This window comes from Protopterus annectens, chromosome 9.part0 (genome assembly GCF_019279795.1).
Source record: "Protopterus annectens isolate FY-2018-M chromosome 9.part0, PAN1.0, whole genome shotgun sequence".
In the NCBI taxonomy this organism is placed as follows: Eukaryota; Metazoa; Chordata; order Ceratodontiformes; family Protopteridae; genus Protopterus; species Protopterus annectens.
The window spans coordinates 1,751,923,748-1,751,947,536 of NC_056743.1; the positions used below are offsets into that span (position 1 = coordinate 1,751,923,748).

General features: G+C 41.3%; 1 protein-coding gene across 8 annotated transcripts in view; it reads right to left on the minus strand.

Moving 5' to 3' along the window:
- Positions 1-23,789, minus strand: part of DOCK6 (dedicator of cytokinesis 6) — a 2,991,519-nt gene that overhangs the window by 556,361 nt on the left and 2,411,369 nt on the right. For all 8 annotated transcript variants that reach the window (XM_044084603.1, XM_044084600.1, XM_044084599.1 and 5 more), the window contains one exon: positions 16,212-16,364. In XM_044084603.1, coding sequence (XP_043940538.1) covers positions 16,212-16,364 — 153 coding nt within the window. The remainder of the gene's footprint in view (positions 1-16,211; positions 16,365-23,789) is intronic.

Genomic DNA, 23,789 nt, shown 5'->3' on the forward strand with positions numbered 1-23,789 from the left:
AAGTTTTAGAATGCTGCCTCAGAAGAATCTTTGCCCTCCCTTTGATGCACTTTAGGAGGAGGAGTGAGGGGATCCCCTAGGAATAGGAGGTTCATTCTTTTGCTGGGTTTATCCCTTGCCATATGTTCTCTAAAACCAGCTAATGTAGAAGTTTTGTAATCACTTCTCCTATGCAATAATCTTTTAACAATAAGTTTGTTCCTTCTGTTGAAGAGTGTTATTTTATTGAGCCTGGCATAGATATCACACATTTCTTTAAGGTGACAAGTACCAAAGCAAGCAACACAACTGAAATGCCAGCACCTTGCCCTCAGGACTCACATTACTTGAAGTCTGAAGTCCCATCTCTCAACACCACCAAGAGGCTTGCAAGCAAAAAGAAAGCACAGTAACCTTACTTGCCACAAGAGCAGAACGCAGTTGGCAAAAAACAAAACACTCTGCTACCTCCAGGCTATAACAGATTATGTTTTTATAATAAACATACATAGTTAAAGCAAAAAGGTGAACAAGTGCAGCAGGTAAGGCAAAAATGATTTACATACTGACACTTGTTTATTAAAATGGACAAGAAAGCCACAACCCAAGGAAGGAACGGAGTAATTAAACTTCAAAATCCAAACATTTGGTCTCTGTAAGCAAACGAAAGCTGAAAGTCAAATTTTATATTTAAACAAAATGCCACAAAAGGCAAAAAAGGGGCTTGGTGTCATTTTACCTTAATAGGCATGCCAAACAGCAAACTAGATGCAGAGGAAGATGAAGTACACTTATGTAAAAATCTTACCATAACAGCAGACGTCCTTCAGTATTCATAACCAGTGAGATCTCCTGCCAAGGACAGCCCAACAACTGGCCAGTATACCAAAGCCTTTACCTATTACCAGAGTTGCACTTCAGCTATATGTTCCCTACATCAGCATAGGCATAAAGGTGACATAAGGATGCCCCAAACTGAGAACTGAAGTGCCTCAGGAGAACTAGAACCACCACAGGAGAAAGCAAATGTACATTTATTGGCATCTGATTACCGGGATAGTCCAGGGAAAAGGGAGATGCCTAAGAGAAAGGCCAACCACAAGTTCTCAACAGAAAAAAAGAAGAAAGGGGGCCGAAGGGAGGGATGGACTGAATACTGCAACAATGAGGAGAAAACAGTGAAGGACATTTCCTGTTCTGGTAAGACTTTACACAACTGTACTATGACCTTCCATTTCACTGTTGCAGTAGTTACAACCTATGGGAGAGTACAAAAGCTACTGTAAGGAATGGAAGGAGGAAGGCAAGGAGGAACCCTCCACAAACCCATGAAAGACAGCCTTGGTAAACCTGCCCTAGCTCAAGAAATGGCACCCAACTTACAATGTTTAATGAAGGTGTGTACAGAAGATAAACTAGGAGCTTCAAGGATGGAAGTGCTGTCCAAACCATTGAAGAAGGCTCCAGAGAAAACCACTACCCTAGCAGAATGGTCCCGAGCAGAGGCAGAAAGCTGTGTGCCATTAAAGGAATAACAAAAGGAAATGGCTTTTTAATCCAGGAGCAGATGGTTTGCTTAGAAACTGCCAAATCCAATGTCGTAGTATGAAGAAAAAAAAAAAAAGCTGCTCAGGATTTGCTTATGGCCTTCATCTTATCTAAATAATAACATGAACTGTCTATGAATATCCAAGGAGTGCAGGACCTTCTCACCAGCAGACTGCACAGAAGGAAAAAGAAAGGAAGCTGGATAGACTGAATAAAGGACAACTCATTGATCACCTTGGGCATAAAAGGAGAATTAGTAACACAGACACCCTGTCCTTACAAAAAATCAAGAAAGGGGAAACTGCCATCAAAGCCTGGATTTCAGAAACTCTCTTGGCAGAATTGGGGGCAACTAATAAAACAGTCTTCCAAGGTGCATTTTTGGAAAGCAGCAGGCTCAAAATGAGCATGAGCCAATTTCTCAAGAACAAAATTAAGGTTCCAAGAAGGAGGGATATGTTTTCTTGGGGGCCTGATGTGGAGGATGCCTTTCAGGAATTTTTTAAACTCAAAACAAGAAGCCAACAGTGGATTCAAATGCAGACAAGCAGTAATTGCTGACAAGTAAGCTTCAACAGAAGAATATGCCAAGCCAGCATGGAGCAGTTCACACAAGTAAAAAAAAAAAAAGAAGCAAAGAGACCCCACTGAAAAGGGATTGTGGTGAAGCTTGACACACCAAACAGAAAATCTCTTCCACTTGGACAGATATGACTTTCTGGAATTGCGTTTTCTGTACTCCTGCAGAACTGTAAGCTTGTCCTCAGAAAACTAGTGTCGAATGAGAATTCAAACACCCTATCATCCAAAGTGTTCAGAGGGGAGGCAAAAAGATCGACTTGGGGGAATACCCCACCAATGAACTATGTCCAGAAATGTTTCTCTGTGAAGTATCCATTTGTGAGGCTGTGCCCTGGACCTTCCCAGAGAATCTGCCACAAGCTTTTGTTCTGAAGGAAAGTAAACTGCCTGAAGAGAAACCTTCTGTTGGATAGCTAAATCCCAACCTGAAGAGCTAGTCTGCAAAGAAGATAAGACCTTGTGTCCCTCTACATGTTGAAGTACCACATGACTGTGGTGTTGTCTGTACAGACCTTTTTAAGGGGCTGAGGGACCAACGAGAGTGGAAGGTCGGGAGAGCAAGAATAAGCACCCTGCATCTCTTTTGTGTTCATGTGTTCCAGCTGATGAGGAGGGGGCCAGAGACCCTGAAGCCGTAGAGCGCCAAAAGCAGCCTTCCATCCCTGATCTGAAGCATTTGTAAAAAGCTCCTTAGACTGAGTAGTCAGCTGAAAAGGGAGGCCTGGGTTGAGAGACACGTGCTGAATCCACCAATGAGGTTTGAGTTTGAGACAAGAGAGTAAGGAAACAGGAAACTCTAGAGGGTGGTAATACTGAAGTCACACCAACCACAGGTACCACTGGAACTTTCTCATATGAAGTTTACAAAAGGCAGCATAGGAATGGTGAAAGCCATGAACCCCAGAGCCCTTAAAAATTCCCTGGCAGGAATGACAGACAGATGAATTAAAGACTGGAAGTAGGCTGTTTGGTACAGAAGGCAGCACTGGAAGTGTTTGAATCCAGCAGCCCAGAAAAATGTCATCCTGAGAAGGGGACAGGACTGACTTCTGGAGACTGATGGTGAAATCTAAACTTCTCAGGAAGAGTCTGGTACAGTGCATGTCTTGCAGAAGCCCAGATGGTGAGGGAGTCTGAAGAAGCAGGTCATCCAGATAGGGAAATATATGCACAGCTTGAAGCCTGCAAAAAAGCTATGACTGGATTCTGGCACTAGGTGAATATCCTTGGTGCTGTGGAAAGACCAAAAGGGCTAACGCAGAGAGTTGAAAATGAGAGGAAGAAACAGAAAAACATAATTTCCTGAATACAGGGTGAATGGGAATATGAGGACAGGCATCCTTCAGGTCTAGAGAAACCAAAATGCCTGAGAAAGCAAGACAAGAAACAGTGACTGGAGATCATCCTAAAGGAGGGTACATTAAGGAGTGTATTTAGAAAGGAAAGGTCTAGAAACAGGTCTCCAGGATCCCACTTTTCTATGGACCAGGAACATTCTGGTCTGTAGTAATATGTTGCCAAGCAGGAAGTGAAAGAGAAAGTCTGAGAGATAAGGGAACCTGGCCAAGGAGAAAAGCAGGCAGAAAGTCAGATGGAGGCAGACTTGCCCTGAAAAGTAGGCTTTGGGCTGTAGGTATCTGAGTGCGTGTGTCAGAAAAAACATGACTAAGAACCTTCTTCCCTTTAAAAGGCAGATAAGGCTGTCTACAGACAAAAAAAAAACAAGTTTTAGCAGGAAAGATAGGAATGAGAAATACAAAATTCTGCTTAAAATCCTTCATGACCCTGCCTTGGTCTTGTTAAGGTCTTAAATAAATCAGCAACTGCAGTACCAAACAGATTCTGATTATCCAAAGGAGCATCAAGAAACTTAGCATTAATATCATCAGGTAAAGCCTGAAGACAAAGCCAAGAATAGCATCTCATGACAGAGGCTGAAGCAGCAGCTCTACAGGATGCATCAACAACATCGTTGCTGCACTTGATGAAGTGATGAGCCATCTGATAAGTACAGCCCACCAAGGAAAGAGCAGCGGACTTGACCTCAGAATCAGGCAGGTCAGACAGAACCCCCCCGCCCAAATCTGAGTCAAAAGGAATAAAATATACCTAGTCATGTGAGTTTAACTTATGGCACAAAATACCAGGTTGACAGAACAGACTTTCTTCCCCAGCCTCTTCATAGCTCGACTGTCCTTGTCCAAGGGAAGAGCCTTGGAAGAAGGCAAAACCTGGAAGGCATATCAGCAGACACACAGACCACAGCAAGGTCAGAAGGAGGACACTTGTAAAGGAACTTGAAAGCTTCAGTCACCTTATAAAAATGGTCAGGCTTCTTAGGGGCACAAGGCTGGGAATCAGGAACCAAGGAAGCAGACAAAAAAGTATCAAGCAGAGCAGTAACGACAAGGGGGAACAGTAGCAGAAGGCTTACAAGAGTCCATCTGCAACAAAATATAGTTGTGTAAAACCTTACCATTAATGACAGATGTCCTTCTCTTCACTGTTGCAGTAATCATAATATGAGGGATTCCCTGTCAAGCGTGACCCAACGTCTGGCCAGTACACCAAAGCCTTTTACTACACGTATGCGGGGACATCGCACGTATGCTCCCCACAAAGGAAGGGCATAAATGTAATGTCCGCATATACTATCCTCAGAAATGAATGCCCCAGAAGGAATGCCAGTCCAAGGAAACAAAGAGGTGAATCATAAGAAAAAGCAAACACCCAGGGGGTTAGGAGGGAGGGATAGAATACTGCAACAGTGAAATGGACATCTACCGTTATGGTAAGATTTTACACAACTATACTATGTCCGTTTATTCTACTGTTGCAGTATTCTTAACATGAGGGAGAGTACCAATGCTCATGATGAAACTTGGGAGTAGGAAGGGGCAGTAAAGCTCTCTAAAAAGCCATGAAGAATGGCTCAAGCAAAATTAGTTCTTGCTCTGGAGATACCATCCAACTTGTAGTGTTTGGTGATGGTATGTACAGAAGTCCAGGTAGCTGCTTCAAAAATGGAATTAGTATCCAAACCCTTGAAGAAAGCAACAGAAGAAGCCACAGCCCTAGTAGAATGAGCCTTAACAGAAAAAGGATGCATTTTACCATGAGAAACACAACAAAAAGAGACAGACTTAGAAATCCACAAGGAAATACTTTGCTTGGAAACAGGCAATCCCAAAGACCTGGGATGAAAAGAAACAAAAAGCTGATTAATTTTCCTGAGAGTCTTGGCTTTATCCACATAAAATCTGAGTTGTTTATGCATGTCCAAGATGTGTAGTACCTTTGCACTAGGAGATTGTGGAGAAGGGAAAAGGTGGGCAAATTAATGGTTTGATTAAGTGGCAATGCATTCACAACCCTGGGCATACATGAAGGATTAGTATGCAAGGACAACTGTCCTTACAGAAAGCCAAAAAAGGAGGAGAAGCTATAGAAGCCCAGACACCCATCTGGCTGAAGTCGAAGCTAAAAACAAAACGGTCTTCCAATAGCAATGTTGCAAGGAAGCTGCAGCCGCAGGCTCAAACGAAGCCTAAGTCAATTTTTCCAATATAAAATTACGATCCCAAGGAGGAGGATGAACAGGCTTCCTGGGAGGTCTAAGATGTAGGAACCCTTTGAGGAATTGTTTAGCCTCAAACCTAAAAGCAAAAGGAGGAGATAAAGGCAGATAAGCAGAAATAGCGGACAAGTGGGCCTTGACAGACGAATAGGCCAACCCAGCATTGAGCAATTCACACAAATAAGAGGAAATCAGTGGAACATCCACAGTCAATGGATCCAAGTTATGTGAAAGACACCAAACAGAAAATCTGTTCTGTTTAGATAAGTAGGATTTCCTAGTATTGGGTTTTCTGGCTTCCTGTAGAACCCTAAGCACATCCTCAGATAAAAGGTGTCCGAAAATAATCAAAATCCTATCACCCACAGAGTCGACAGGTTGGGATGGATAAGAGATCCTCTGTCGTGTGTGAGAAGGTCCATCCTGTGATGATTGCCCTTGGCTAAATGCAGAAGAAGAGAGAACCAATGTTGTCTTGGCCCAAAGGCAGTCGCCAACAATATTTTGGGTTTTTCCTGCTGAATCTTGAACAGGACCTTCGTAAAGAGAGGAAAAGGAGGGTGTGCATAAAGAAACATCCCCTTGCAAGAAAAAAAATAGGGCGTCCACCTTCCAAACCAGATGACCTTGGACTTTGGCATAAAATAGAGGAAGCTGTCTGTTCAGAGGTAAGGCAAAGTGATCTACTTGAGGAGTACCCCACTGGAGTACAATGTCCAGAATCACATCCCTGTGAAGCATCCATTTATGGGATTGAGTCAAGGACCTGCTCAGAGTATCTGCCACATATTTCTGACTGGAGGAGATGTACACTGTATGAAGAGTGACATAATACTGAACTGCAAGCTCCAAAGCCATGAGAGCTAGCCTGCAGAAGAAGATAAGTTGTTATCCCCCCCCCCCAATTTGTTTACATACCAGAGGACTGTGGTGTTGTATGTAAACAGCTTGAGAGGACCTGGAAGGAAAAGAAGATAAAAAGCCTGAATAACCAGCAAAAGTGCTCTCATCTCTTTAATGTTTATGTGCTCTTTTCTTTGGGAAGGTGACCAGATCCCCTGTACCTTCAGGGAGCCGAAGGCTGCTGCCCAACCTACATATGAAGTAGACAGACAGTAGCCATTCACATGACTCCCTTCTTTTGATCATTCTCGACAAGCTAATTCTTTGTTTACAGTAAGTACTGCTTGATTCGTTTCTAACTTCAGAATATCTGCCTAAATACTTCATCCTTAAATTTTCACGGTGTACACATTAGCTTCTCCTCAAGTGTTTGGCAGTTCTCTGTACAGACTCAGACACCTTGAGTGATATTTTTCCTGTAAAAGCACAACTGAAATTTCAATTCCAATACCTAGTTGCACACAGGACATCTAGTTTGCAGTGACGAGCACTGTCCCCATAGATGCAAACCGGACACTCCTGACAGTGCTTGATAATCTCACTCCATCTAATTAATAAAAAAAAAAGGGTCTGTTGCCATGAATATGAACTATCCTAATGTCTCTGTTAACAGCTTGGTATATATGGGCATCCTGAGGCAATGTAGAAGTTGCCTTATGTTTACTGACAACCAGTTAATTCTCAAACTGATATGGTATGTAAGCGATGTATTTATTCAATGTCACTGGAGGCAAAGCTCTCACATAAAAGTACTCCTAATGTCAATATGGTTGTCAGTAGTACACACCCTGTAACCATCACCCACAATTCAAAGCAAACGCATCAACAAACATATGATGAGGCACTTAAATGTAACCTTCCTAAACCACCAAGACGTCCTAGATGAAGTACACATAACAAATACTCTCAGCAGCCCCAAATGTGCTCTTTCAAAACAACACCCACATCAGCACATAGAGGTACATCTCATGGAGCCTCTACCTGTAAGCCCATAAGGCAAGCCACCACACAATCTAACATTCTAGTCACCGGAGACTTCATCGTGAGACACACTGATGTCCCTCTCACCAGGCTGAGTAAGGAGACAGGCATGGTCGGTTGCTTATCAGGTGCTAGGATCCGCCAGATTAAACAGGCATTCTGTTCACTGGATCACAATTACCAATATGACTCGGTCATAGTCCATGTGGAAGTAAATGACCTGATACGTACCTCCCTAGACTATATGAAGACAGAGTTCATGGAGCTCTTAGAATGTGTGTCCCAGGATGGTATGAGCCTAGCACTGAGCAGCATTTTACCTTCTCCAAGGATGATGCCACAATATGAACAAAAGATGACTGACTTTAAGAATTGGCTTAGTTTCTGGTGTCATTCTAAGGGGGTGCAATATTTGTCAGTATGGAAAGAGATGGTCAACTGACCATGCTGCTTTGCCAGGGATGGTCTGCAGCTCTCCCCTATAAGCTTTTGAATATTAGCTAAAATATTGTCTTCCCCCATAGTGCTTTTTTAGGCAATGCCAAATTGAAAGTACTTCCGACATAGCAAATCAAAATAAAGAAAACAAAGGTATTACTGCTCAATGCTAGGAGTCTAAAAAAACTCCACTCCCTAGAAGCTCTCTTTGCCTAGAGAATGTTGACATCTGTGTAGTCACTAAGACATGGTTTAAAGCCATGGAGAACACACCAACAGTGGTAGGTTATAATGCCTTCTACACATTTAGGCCAGCTAATTTACAGGCAGGGACTAAAGGTAGAGGTGTCATAATTTACATTTTAAGATAAATATACTTCAAGGCTGGTTAAACAGGACAATGCACTTGAGTTGCTCCATGTTCAAATCACCACAAGCAAAATCCAATATCAGTTCCTTGCAAGCTATAGGTCCCCCTGTATGACCCAGGAAAACCATATCATGTATTTAAACTTATTAGAAACACTAACCATCCAACCCAATACCATATTCATGGGTGACTAATTGCCCCACTATTAACTGGGAATCTTGTATGACACCAAATGTACATGCGCAGAGATTCCTGAATTTTGTAAACACAAACTCCCTGGACCAGATAGTCAATACACCAACCAGGGATACAACCATACTGGATCTGGTCCTTACTAATAAGGAAGACTGCTGCACACCCTCTACTGTAATGCCTTCCCTGGTAGGCGAGACCACAAAATAGTCTCCTTTGAAATAAAAATAAAACCTGGATGCCCAGCTAAACCTGGAATATTCAGGAACTATTCTAAGGCTAACCTTTTGCAGTTAAGTGAGAACCTGGAAAAATTTCAAGCCCCCATAAACCCTGAGAACACTGCTGCCAATGCAAAACTGTTCACAGAAACCCTGTACAAGCATGTTAATAGCTACATAGAGGCAGCTGTACCCACCAGGAAGAAGTATCACAAAATCAAGAGGCTGTATAACTGGTGGAAGAAAATCATGGCAAAAAGTAGGAGGTGCAGCACCCAGTAGGATAAAGCACTCTCATCAAACTAAACAAACAACTCAGAAGACAAATAAAGTTTACCAATGCCAAATTTGAGGTAAGGAGCAGACTGAGAAGTGTTATAAGTGGAGAAGGCCTCCTACCACCCCTTTTAGTCTTAGATGGAGGAGTGCAAGCCTGTTCTGACACAAAATCAGTCTTGAAGGGATAATTTCTGCGAAACTTGGCTACAAGTGAGACAAAAATGTGTTTCAAATCCTGTAGCTCCTTACATTTCTCTTGCAAAGACTTAAGTCAGCAGCAGCAGAACCAAACAAAGCTTTACTATCTAGAGGAGTATCAAGTTAACTTAGCTTTAATGTCATCTGGCAATGGTTGAAGTCTTAACCAGGAATACCTTCTCAAAACAGAGCCTGATGCTGCCCTAGAAGATGCTTCTGCTCCACCACAACTACACTTAATTGAATGTCTTGCTACCTGAGAAGAATCTCCTAATAAGGACAAGGCATTAGTGTTCCCTTCTCAAGAAGATCAGAAATAACTTGAGTGGCAGGCAAAAGAAGAGCCAAAGCATATCTATCCATGTGAGTCTGATAATTAATAGCATGGAAAGCTAGGGTAGCAGAAGTATAAACCTTCCCCAGCCTGTCCACAGTCCTGCTTTCCTTATCAGAAGGGAGAAGTGAGATAGAGGGAAGTAATCTGGAAGGTTTATCCAAAGCCACAGAGACCACAGCAGGATCAGCAGATGGACACCTAAAAAGAAATATGCTATGCTCTGACACTTTGTAAAAGCGGTCTGACTTCTTAGGGGCCAGGGACTGAGAATCTGGAGTTTGGAATGCTGAAATAAAAGCATCCAATAAGGCAGGCAAAACTGAAGGAACAGCAGAAGGAGAAGGGGACTCCATTTGCAATCAGTCACAGTATCTCTATTGCACATCACTAACCTGGGAATTGGCCCACTTAGAAAAACTCCCTCATTTTGGAAATAGTTTCTCCAAAAGTCATCTCTTCTATGGGAGAATCAGTAAAATTAGACTCCTATTCTGGAGAAGCATACTCCAGAGGAGAAGAAATCTAAGTAGAGCAGAATAAGGACTCATCAGCTGAAGAAAATTCTTCCGCAGAATAATCCTGTTCCCTAATTCGCTTTTGTGAAGAAGTCCAAGGCAGATTGGGGACAGAGACACCAGAAGGAGGCTTAAGGGCCATAAGAGCATTAAATAAGCCTTGGGTAAAACTCTGCCATTCACTTTGTGGATCTCTTGGAGAAGTAGAATGCTTGGTCTTCTGCTTCTTTTTATTGTGCACATCCACGTTGGCCTACACTCCACAACTGTAGTTGGGACTTCCTCCCTAACTAATATTTGAGGGATCCTCCTAGGGCCTTCTGAAATCATGAGTCTTGGTTCCCCCTGAACATCTGAAGTGAATGTCTGCAGACCCTCCAAGAATATGCCTGTTGTTGGATCCATGGTGACTTCTGCACCGGTTTCAACCGAAGAATCTGAACTGAGGACCGAATGGACTTCTGGGCCTTCATAGGCCTCGAGAGACATCTGATGTATGAGGTGTAGGCGAACAGCCAGACCTAGGCTGTTTGGCCTTTCTCTTCACAATTAACTTGGCAGAAGACCCAGGTGTATCCTCAACAGCATCTTTCACTTAGCATTTAAGACATTGGTTTTCTAGCTAAATAGATAGCAAGGACAACCGACTATGTCTTAGGCACAAAGCCTGGCAAATGTAACAACAGTATGGTCGTGAGTACACCCTAAGCAAAATAAGTACTGCTTGTGACTATCTATGTGGAATCTGTCTCTCACACTGGCATTTGCCTTTCTTGGATGACATGAATAAACCTCACAAACACAGTTGCAAATAAGGAGGAGAAAAAAACCCAGTCTGAAAAGGTTTGATACAGTACCAAACAACTCGGGTGAGCAGACCGACGGTCAAAGATGGCACCTGGACTGGCGGCTGAGTTCTGAGGATAGTACATGCAGACATTGGATTTATGCCCTATGTACGCAGGGAGCATAAGTGCTACACCCCGTGTACTTGTAAGTAGTAAAAGGCATTGCTATACTGGCCAGACATTGGGTCGCCCATGGCAGAGAATCCCTCATGTTACAAATACTGCAACAGTAGAATAGAAGGATATCTTATAATATCTGTTCTGGAACCTGGGAGCAATCCCAAATAAAATACTCCATCATGTGAACCACTGTATCTCCAAAAGAAATTTCCTCGAAAAGAGGATAAGGACTTAAGGACTCCTCCTCTTCATAGAAGTATTACAAAGGTGAGGAGTAAGCCAAGGAATCATCATTTGAATCCAATTTCTCAGCAGAACAGTCAATCTCCCTAGATCTATTAGGTGTAGAAGATTAACGAAGAACAGGAACATAAACCCCCTGTGATGGTCTTAACACCATCAGAGCATTAAACAAGCCTTGAGTAAAATCCTGCCACTTCTTTTGAGGATCCTTGGAAGCAGGGGAAATATGTTCAGTTTTCTGTCTCTTCTTAAAGGGGAGATTGGCTTTAAACAGCTTTAGTAGCTCTGAACCCTGCCTAGACTCAACCAGGGTACCAGGAACCTTCTCCATAACTAAGACCTGAAGAATCCCCTGAGGTCACTTGGCTATAACAACCTGTGGTTCCACCTCAATGTCCACTGCGGACATTTGCAAAACCTCGGAGGGCATGCAAGAGGCCAGTTCCATGCCAGCCTCTGATAGCTACATGGAAGAGTGAACAGACGTGAGCCTCGGGGTTTCTTCAGGGTTATCATCAACCTCGTGAGAGATGTCCGGTGAAGGCTGGGCAACAGCAGTATCAAACCTAGACTTCTTGGCCTTTTTCTTAAGCGGCAGCTATACCTTGAGGCGGTCAGATATAGTCATGGTACCCCTTGGCCAATAACTTGAGGGACTGGTTCTCAAGATAAATGGAAAGTAAAGACAGGCGGCAAAGTGTCCTTGGAACAAGCACCTGACAAATACAGCACTAAAGGTGGGCAGGAAAAATGCCTAGACAAAACTAACACTTCCTGTGGCAATTCTCACGGGGAATCTGCCCCCCACACTGACGTTTCTCTTCCTTGAAAGACATGACCTCCCAAAATACAAGGTAAAGAAAAAGAACCCCAACTAAGTACTTATCTGCAAGACAGTCAGTATAACTAGTGCAGAGAAGAGTGCTCAGACAGACATTCAGCTGTGGTGCTCAGACATTCAGTACAGAAGTTCTGCTTTCGGAGTGTCCGTACATCACCTTCATGCCCTACACTGACACATGGAGTATATATCTGATGTGCGATGCTGGTAATAGGCAAAGGGTTAGGTACAATGACTAGAGTATGGGCTATCTCTGGCAGGAGGTCCCACAGGTTATGAATACCACAACAGTAATATGGAAGGACATCAGATGAAACCTGGAAAAGTGTTATCAGTGCAGAGCAGACTGAAGCCTGGCATTTCAATCCTAAAGGCTGAGGAGGATGAACCTCACCTATGTCAGACCCTACAATTTTCCAGCCACAATCTATTTCCTTTAAAGCATTAAAAAGTTTGCTATACTCTGTCTCTGTTTTGGCTGACCCTTTCATATGTACCTCCTTCTTCTCCCCATCTTTAAATTGCCACATTTGTCAATTCCTTAAAGCTAGCTACATCTTTACTCAAGTTTCCTTTTACCTTATTCACATTGCAGTTAAGGTCACCAATTATTATAAATCTGGATATTCACTGAAAGTTTCTGGTACAGTTATTCTTCAAAATGTACAGACTTCTCTTTAACTGTTGTATATTCATATATAATTATTAATCTAATCACATCTGTTTTAAGCTACTTGACCTGCTGTTGCTATCAGAACACCTAAGATCCTAACTTCCTGCTTTGAGGTTAACAAGGTAATACCTAGAGCAAACATTTAGCCAAAAGGACCATACCGCCTTATCTCTACACAGCTTTTCTAATAGCACAATTTGATTCAAAGTTAAAGACCATATATCTAATAAACAAATATATGTGCTTAAAATTGCTTACAATATTTTAACACAATTAATCTATGCACATCACTTTTTCTGCTGTTTGTATTAAGCATGCAACTGTAAAATTGCTTTTTTGATGTCAGTGTCTGTACTTTCAGTTTTCCTTTTCTATTTATAACATTTTTCATCTATAAAGACCCCAATACTTTCACTGGTTTCAGATTCTGCACTTCTTCTCTGTAATCAATAACCAAATCTTCATAACAATTTTCTGCATTTATTATATCAACAGGATAAAACAGTAAAGTATGATTTAAATTTGTTTCAGACAATCCCATTTTTGACTTCAGTTTGTAAATCATTTTCAATTTAAAAATGCCTTTACAGGCATAATTGCTGCTTCCTTTTCTGTTTCCTTCCCCAGTCCACATATTTCACTTTTGCTTACAAATGCATCATAATAAAACTCAAAATGAATGTCTCTAGCATTTAATACATTTCAGAACAACATTTTGTAAAGAATGCTAGGCTTTGTCATACTGTGAATACTTGTCTTTATTTTTTTAAAGCTATTTTACCCCTGCTATCTGATGATCAACTGGCCATTTTGTTTCCCATAAATGGGGTGAGAGTTGCCCAGAAGGGGCCATAATTCAGAAAGCTATAAGGAAAGGTTCAAGTGTTTTTCTGTTTTTGTGCCCCAACTCTCCACACACATAGCCAGCAAAGCACTGGGGAAGGGCAGTGAGCTGATGGCAGGGGATGCCCCCTCACTTCTGCATGGGGTGTTTAATCCAAGCAGACCTGTACCTTCTCACCAAGAACAAGCAGTGGTACCTCCACAGTCTCTACCAAGTGCCACCAATACATGTAATGAAAATACAGTATGTAAATAATTAACAGATTTTCCTGCATTGCTTTTTATGTTATTTTAACAAAAATCAAAACAATAAAAAATACAAAAACACAAATACATGTCTAATCACTTGCACTGGAAAAAGAAATTTCAGAAACCTGTCAAGGCTCCTGAGTCAATGACTAAGAAAACATTATGCAGCACAAACTATTAAACCAGATGGTTATGGTTCTCCCATTGTAGAATAAAATTAATTTTATATCCCTGCAGGAATTAATGGCAGTGAATATATCTTCAAACATCAACCTTAATACTGGTTTAAAGGGAGAGAGAAAAACATTTCTTCAGCTAATGGCTCTCATTTGACTTTCAAACATACACATTTTGAAAAATTCAAAATGTGCATACAGCTTTATCAGAATACATTAAAATAAATAAGTTAATTCAGTTATAGGAAGCTTCTGGCAGTCAAAAGATATTAATGAGGTCTTCACTGCCAGTAGTAGTACAAAACATTCACAAACCTTTGAAGCAACAGATCACTAAAACACATTTAAACAAAATGTCAGACGTATCCAGTTTTTGTGGCAAAGTACTGCTACTGTGGAGATAGTCTCACTGTTGGCAACTGTAAACTTCAGGCTATGGGTAACCCAATAATTACTCAAATCAGATATGCAGAGATTACGGGTTTTATTACCCTTAATTTTACTGCAATTAAATTGGCATGTTAGAATTTCATGTGTGAATATGCTGAACATGCTACCTCACTGGAGTTTACCTTGGCACTTGTTCTGTTAATTACCCGATACTGAAGCAGGACCTCAAGTTCAATTCCTGACTGAAGGCTAAGCATCTGTAGGACAACAGCTGTCCCTTTAAAGAGGCATGACTATGTGAACCATCACTAAAGGACCAAAAATCTTACTATCAGGAAAGGGAGATGTACATAATTAGACTCTGCTTGCTTTTTTTTTTTTTTTTTTGGTTGGGGATGAAGAAGATCTATATTTGGTCAGTTCATGTACTCGGCCATCAAATGAACAACTTAAAGTACCACTTTACCAATGACATTTTGTTCTAATTTTCATTAAAAAAAAAAAACTGAATACATAAACAAAGGACAGTACCTGTCCCAGGTGTCCAAACAACACTGTGGGCAGTTTTTTCCAGTCCCAGGTGTCCTAACAACACTGTGGGCAGTTTTTTTTCCACAAAAAAAAATGCACTCACTTTCATGTGGCTGGTCAAAACTACTAAGTTTAATATAAACAGCTGTTACTAACCACATGCAATTTGCATGGTGGAAAGATGTACTTCATGTATATTTGTTTTATTCACCTTCTGTATACTGGGTTAGTCCTCCACCAGGCCAAGGACATGTTTTCTGGTTAGACTCTGTCCAGTTGTAACCTGGCTGTGACACTCAGGAAATTCAGTCTAGAAAAGGAGATGCTTGCAAGCTTTATGCAACAAAAACTGAATAGTATGAAGTATATTCTGGAAATAATGCAACAGCATAAAAAGATTAAATTATACATACTAAATATATACTAAAAATGTGAAGAATATGGCTTGATTTTTTTCTTTTAATTTCTGTGCACACATTTATGTTGCCCTTAATTATTTTACTAAATGCCAGGGGATCAATAACTTCTATTTTAGCAAGAAACAACCTGGGCATACAGGATCTTAGTTTAATATTTCGTATTAAGGATACTCTGTTATGCTGGACCAAAGTACCAGTACTGCAAAGTAAAGTCAAGCACCCATAGTGATGACAGAACCTATAACCCCTTGATTTGTCTCAGTATCAAAGGCTGGTGTGCCACTTGCGGAGTCACTGACACTACACAAGAGGTGTGGTTGCTTTCATGCATGCTTCAAAAATGGCTGCACATAGAAAATGATCAGTGTGAAACTTACTTCATAAGAAGACTTGTGAATTAGAACCATTTTTTTCCACAATAAACTAAAGAATTACTTAGTGGAGGTACAATAATCTTTAAAAAGATCCAATATTTTAATGTAGTGAATTTCCTACTGCAGTAACAGATGTATGATGCGACACCAGTGCACCCAGGATTAGAGGACAAGACAGCTTAGTCACATGAAGGCCTCATTTCATGACTTCATACCTCACATGATGGATGTCAAAAGCAAAACTCGGGGAAGTCAGCTGAAGGGATGTAGAACTCTACCCATACTGGGCACAATGAAACAAGGAAAACTAAAAGGCTTGGAAGAAAAATTTGAGAAATAAGAGTAACAAATCATGCACTATGACTGAAAAAAATATGTACTCACATTTCCAATTTCAAAATTCTGTCGCATCAGGAGGAAAAGGGATGCACTGGCATGGGCTCGGATACTACCCACACTGCTACTACAATGCCGCAAGAGTCTGAGGCACAGGTCTGCACAAATCTCTGTGTCCTCTTCAAACAGCAACTCTGGGAACTGCAAGAAGACAAATAACTCCAATAAGTGCTGAAATGGAATAAACTTGGAAATATTCCTTTCTTATGCCTGCAAGACACAAAACTGCAGCCAAGCAGATAAAATTTTTTTACCCAAAGACTCGAGACTAAATTCACCTCACACTTTTAGTTTATGATCTGAAACAAACTGCTTACTATTGTTCAACATGAAGCACAGTTTTAGCCTTAGCAAATAATCGACTGGAGTGTTCCTTAACCAACGCCCAACTTACTCATTTGATATTCGTATGTGTACTGGCTGCTTCTAACTACTCAAAGCTCACTTTACAATATGAAACATGCAATTTACAATGTATTACTCTAGTAATTTCCTGTCTGCTTTATCTCAGACGTGTACATAATTAAGAAAGTTAACTTTGAGATGCACAGTGGAACAGTGGTCAGTGTCACTGTCACACAGTGCTTGATGCCTTAGGTCAGTTCTCGGATGGGGTACCTTGTAGGAGTAGTCTACATAACCTCAGTGGCTGTATGAGCTTTTGCCAGGTAGTCCACTTTCTTCCCATCTCCCAAAGATGTGACAGACTTGAGGTGAAACGACAACCCTCTAAATTGCCCATAGGTGGGTGGGCTGCATGACAGTACGTGCTCCTGTGTGTCCTCTTGTAAGCACTAGAACTTCATTCAGAATGAATGTGTGTGCCTATGTTAGTGTGTACAATGAACAAGAAAGCAGGGAACAAATATAATCAAATTGTACAAGGGAAAATGTACATCCTTGTGAAAAACAAGTGTATGTGGCAATGTCCTACTGACTGTGACAAACGCACTAAATGTATACCCACTAAGTACTTTGAATGGCACCATCTCCCTGGTAACTCTATACTGGATTACTTGATTAAGCAGGTATACAAAGCATCATGAAAATAATTCACACAAGTTTAGCTTTAAACAAAATTACAGTTTCAAAAGTTTTCTTATATCATAACTAACCATCATGGGACAGGAGCTACACTCCCTTGATTTGCTACACTGGCCCAAAAAGGTCTGTTGGTCACCACATGTATGGTTTATTAAGTCACACCATTAATGCCAAACAGATTAAAAAAAGGTGCAAACAAATGAGAGTCATTAACAATTCAAGAAATACAATCTGACCTCAAAAGCATACAGGGGGTATGCACTGCCTCCACAGATGTGGATTTCTATCATGTGCACCCAGAACAGGACTTCACACTTAGATTCCTCTTTTGCCTAGTACCTCAGGCCTCTTTCTCATCACTCCCACTGTGAACCAGAGTATTCAAGTTCCACTATCGACAGTAAATGTCTTACAAACAATTTTCACACACTTGCCCCACTTTCTCTTGAGCTGGCCTGCAGGTGCTCTCAATGTGATCCTCTGCGAACAGATATGATATTTTATTTTCTGCCCTGTTAATGCCTCCCCACAGCTGATAATCAGCTGCAGCCAAATCCTCTCCAGTCCACCAAACCTGTTTTAGCTTCTCCCTGGACTACACTGACACAGGTTTGGGGCCAATGAGGATATCAAGGACCATGGGGCAGCATCATACAGCTGGCAGAGAGTGTTTCTCCTGTTTTTCTCCACCCACGAGCATGGCCAGCACCACCCAGAGGGTTGGTTGTGCAATATGCATCAGCTCTGAACTGCCTCTCACTTCAACAAGGCAGGATGCCCCACCCATGCACAAGTAGAATTTTATATTTGTTTCTTGGTGTCCAACATTGAAACTGAACCCAAACATTGTCATGCAAGCATATACAACTCCTTCCTCCTCCTCCCCATAATGGACCCACCCATCCTCCATGCAGTGTCTCAGATGCCACAGTCGTTATGCTATCTACTGTCACCTGAGACATTTTCATGAGTTTCTCTCTCTCTCTATGCCACAGTTCTGGCATCTTTGACTTAAACCTCTCTGTCAGATCATCTATCCGTGGATGGTAGGAAGTAGTCTTTAAATGCTTTACACCACTTCTCTAGGAAATCCTGTCCTACAGAAAATTTGTAGCAAAGCATTTGTCACCTTCTCTACTTCACTGGAAGGTAGTGCCACTAACGTTAAATATTTAATGGTATAATTCACAGCAAGGATATAATTCTGACCTGTAGAACTTTGGGTACTCAGATGTTCCACAATGTCCATAGACATCCTTTGAAATGGTTCCTCAATAACAGGCAAAGACTTCAAAGCAGCTCTGTCTTTGTCTTCTGCTTTGCCAACCTTTTGGTACTGCTCAAAAGTCCTACAGTACCCTTGTTACAGGATTGGCAACACCCGGTCAAAAAATTGCATAAGCTGCCTTTTTGTAAGCTATATGCCCAAATGTCTTGCAAAAGAAGGACTGAGGGCTATGAAAAGAAGTAGCTGTTGGAAGGCCATAGATTCTAACTACTGCTGTACAACTGCTCCCTCTAGCCCTCCTTCAGGGGTTATTTTCCTGTACAACAACAACGGCTTGTTCTAGTACAGAGATTCCTCCTGCTCTTGAGCTTCAGAAGCCACTTTAGCTGCTTCTCAAGCTTTGTAAAGTAGGATCTGAGAGTTAAGCCTGCCTCTGCATTTTGTTGGGGACTCTTTCAAGCTCCCCCACCAATGCAAGTATGGTTCCTCAAATTCAGACTGGCTACTACCAATTGCCTCTCCCCTTGAAGTAACCCCCCCCCCAAGAGAAGCTTAATAGTCTTCAGTTGCTGTGGCTCAGTTCAAAGGTCACTGCTACTGACCAGCTCCACCTCTGAAGAGGCCATATCATCTGCTCCAGCGGCATATACAGGTCCCTTACTATTACCTCCATGTGTTTGCCTCCATGCCTGACTGTGCACAACTATATGCACACAAGGATACTGAATTGTCAAAGTCAGTCCCTATTAGAATATTAATAAAGATGCTCTCTAATACATCCGGTTGCTTTCTCCTTTTCACCCCTTTCACAATCCATGTAAACTCTGGCCAAAGGTACCTGTAAAAGAGTCCCTCCCAAGGCCCTTACTGAAGTGAATTTCCAGTTTAAGTATTGTTCCTTTATGCTGGAGTACTGCAAAGCCAAAGGCTGCTCTGTTCCTGGAAATCAAACCCAATTTGTAATGAGATATAAAAGTGTGAGAATTAGTCCAAGCTACAGCTGCACAATTGTTATCTAATGAAGCCCTTAACCAAAAGCTTGAAGAAACTGCCATAGTGGGTTCTAGGAGGCAAGGATAAACCTTTATAAATTTGGAGACTGGTTTGCCCAATCTGTTAGCAGAAAAACAAACAAACAAATGGTAGGTTTTCCTGAAGTCTTTGGTTCTATGGACATAAAAGGAAAGTTGTCTATGTACATCCAAAAGGTGAAGCATATATTCTCCCTTATTTGAAATGTTTGAAAGAAAACTGGGAGATTAATGACATAGTTTATGTTGGACCAAAATGAAAAAATGCCAGTACCAAGAATGAATTAAGTAATAGTAGCTTTATTTAAGCTGAAATTCTAGACCGGTTTCAGCACATGGCTTTCATCAGTAGATTGTTAAACATAGAATGAGAAGGTCCTGCTATAAATACCTTTATAACCGGAAGTAGAAATACATAATTTCCTGTCTCAAGAAGAAAATGTAATTGTTACAAAAATAAACATAAAAAATAAAAATAGATATTGGTATACATAACGTAATACAATTCAAAATGCATGTGCTTTGAAAATATACATATTCTAACATCAATATTAAAGTAAAAAAGGAATAATGTTTAAATTATGATAATTTGTCATTATTGAATTGTATTACATTATGTATACCAATATCTATTTTTATTTTTTATGTTTATTTTTGTAACAATTACATTTTCTTCTTGAGACAGGAAATGATGTATTTCTACTTCCGGTTATAAAGGTATTTATAGCAGGACCTTCTCATTCTATGTGTAACAATCTACTGATGAAAGCCATGTGCTGAAACCGGTCTAGAATTTCAGCTTAAATAAAGCTACCATTACTTAATTCATTCTTGGTGCTGGCATTTTTTTCATTTTGGTCTAACTAGCTTGCTTGCCTTACACCAGCCGTACCTGCTAGCTTCCTTTTTTGCTCATAGTTTATGTTGGACTCAGAAGCTACCTTAGGCAAGAAAGATGGATTTGTTCACAAGGACACTTAGTCATTGTAAAAAAACAAGCAAGGAGGTTTAGAAGATAGAGCCTGGAATTCAGATACTTGTCTAACTAATGTGATAGCAACCAGTAAAATGTTTTTTTAAGGCAAAAGTTTAAGTTCTGTCTTGGTTGAAGGTTCAAAGGGCTTTTGGGTCAAGGCTTGAAGCATGCTAGTTAAATCCCAAGGAGGAGTAGGAACCTTCAACAGGGGTCTAAGTAAAAAGGCTCTCTTGAAAAAGGCTTTAAACAGTTTAGAAAAGGCTAAAGTAGCGTTATTTTCACCCTGGTGAAATTAGAAATGGCAGCCAATTGAACTTTAATGGTCAAAAAACTAGCCCAGAGCCCAGTCATTGAAAATTGAAGCTAAAAATTCAAGGACAGATGGCACTAGTATTGAAAAAGGAACCGGGTCCTTGTTAAGGGCCAAGAAAACAAATCTCATCCATCTACTCTTGTAAATCCTCCTCTTATAAGCTTTTTGAGAGGATAACAAGATATGATGGACTGGGGAGGAGAGCCTGGGCTATCTCGCAATCAATGGAATTGGAGAAGCCTTGTGGTCAGTTTGAGACCTGTTTAGTCTTGATGAGTCATCCCTGTTGGGTGAGACAGGAGGTCTGGAATTGGATCTAGTATCCAGGGTACGTGTAGAAGGTGAGGTCAGAGGAAGGGGAAACAGATCTGGCGAGGCCAAAACGGAGCAATGAGGATGACTGTGCTCTTCAACCTGAATGCCTTCTGCAGAAATTTGGGGAAATGACAGGTAAGTAGAAAGGAGACGGAATAACCAATCATGGACTAGAGCATCTCTCAGTGACTCCCCCCTTGGAGGGATCCGAGCAAAGAACATGCTGCGGTTTACCATCAAAATGTCGCATGTCAGTTACATGACCCGAAAAGGCAAAAGGCAATGTTCCGAGTTATCGTAATATTGATTTGCAAAATTACAAATCCACAAGAGTGAACGTTAGTGTGCATTCGCTCTTGTGGATTTGTTATTTTGAATGGAGATCTGACTATAGTGACGATCAGGAAATTTACCCTTTCCTTCACTGTAGTGCGATCTCAGAGTTAGCATACATAAGTAGCAGGGTGTGTGGAGGTGCAGGGGAGCCCCCAAGCAAAACATTTGTAGGACATAACCGGAAGTCTAGGTATTTTCGATAAAGTCAACATTCCTGAGTTGTTGACTTTCCTTAATTCCTACTTTCGGTTAAGTGAACGATCGGTAACATTTTGGGTTGCTTATATGCACACTCACAATTGTCATTTGCGAGATTTTGACAGTAAACCACCTGCTGCATTTATTGTTGAGGGGAGAATCAAAAAGATCACAGCATAGCTGGCCCCATTGATGGAAAACTCTCTCTGTCACTTTGACATTGAGAGACCACAGAGGCATCAGAATTAACCTGGTTAGTTCAGCCTAAATCAAGCTGTATTTCCTCAGAATGTGCACTGCTATCAGAAAGTGACAAGAAAGAGACTGCCCACTGTCACACCCTCTTTGCTTCTCGGCAATATGGATAAGATCTGATTTCTCGCTGTTTGCTGATGTACCAGACCACTGACAAATTGTCTGTCTGAATGGCCCTGATGGGAGAGCATCTTGAAAGGCTTGCAATTCAAGGAGGACTGCTCTCATTTCCAGGATACTGATATGCATCTTGGCCTCTTCAGGGGACCATGTACTTTGCACTGTCCTTCCCAAATAGTACCCTCCACTCCAGTTGGCAGGCATCCATGCATAGGGAAACAACAAATGAATGGCCTAGGGAGAGTTCATTTGAATGACTCCACCAAAGAAAATACCTTTTTCATGTTCATGTGATTTTCACTGGGGTGGTTTAATGGATCTTGAAGAATGGACCACTGGACTGAGAGTGTCCACTGAATAATTCACATGTGAAACCTGAGGGACAAGAGTAATAGCCTCTCCCATGAACCCCAAGGCTTGTAAAATTAATCAAGATGGAAGGGAAGAATTTTGTATTACTTTCTTGACTTGGTATCTCAGTGTCTGAATTCAAAAAAGGGAAGATAGGCTATCTGACTAACTGTGTCCAGATGAGCACCTCTGAACTCCAGACTCTGGGAAAGCATGAGTTGTGATTTGTTGTAACTGACCATGATGTCTAGATGTATGCACAACTGGAGCAAGTAGTCCCTTGCCTGTGGGAATCGATGCCTCTTTGGGGAAGTTAGGAGCCAGTCATCTAGGTATGAAAACACTGAATCCCAGCAGTCTCAAGTGAGCTGCTACCATTGCATGCATTTGGTGAACACCCTGGAGGCTGTGGTGAGACCCAAGAGCAGTGCACTGAACTGGTAATGACTGGCTCCCAGCTAGAAGCACAGATATCTTCTGGAGCGTCTGTTCATTTTAATGTGATAGTACACATCCTGAAGATAATACACTTGTGTAAAATCTTACCATAACAGTAGATGTCCTTCTCTTCACTGTTGCAGTATTCTTCACAATAAGGATCCCCTGCCAAGAATAGTCTGACATGCTGCCAGTATATCAAAGCCTTCAAGTTTTAATACGAATGCCATATGTCACATAAGTACACTCCCCGTGCATTGTGTAGTGTATAAAGGTAACGTACGGACATACCATCCTCAGAACTGAGAAGCTCCAGGAGAAATGACAGTCTAAGGAGACAAAGAGGGACAAGTACATCCACATGGAGAAAAGAAGCAGGGGGAGGAGGAGGAAGGGAGCGAATACTGCAACAGTGAAGAGAAGGGAAAGGGAGAATACAAGAGCTCAACAAGAAACTTGGGAGTAGGAAGGCCCCAAAGATCCCTCAAGAAAACCATGCAGGACAGCCTGGGTAAATGTGGTTCTAGCCCTAGAAACAACATCCAACGTATACTGCTTGGTAAAATTATGCACAGAAGTCCAAGTAGCTGCTTCAAGAATAGAATTAGTATCCCAACCTTTGAAAAAAGCAGCAGAAGAAGCCACAGACCTGGTAGAATTTGCTTTAACAGGAGGAGGAAGAACAAAAGGACTTGGCTTTAGCTATCCAAGAAAAATGGTTTGCTTAGAAACAGACAAACCTAAAGACCTAGGATGAAAAACAAAAGGCTGCTCAGATTTACAAATGGCCTTAGTTTTATCCAAATAATGTCTGAGTTGTCTATGCAAATCCAAAGTGTGAAGAACCTTCTCACTAGTAGACTGGGAAGAAGGAAAAAAGTGGACAAATGAATAGACTGATTAAGAGACAACTCATTAACCACCTTGGGCATAAAAGAAGGATTAGTATGAAGAGACACCC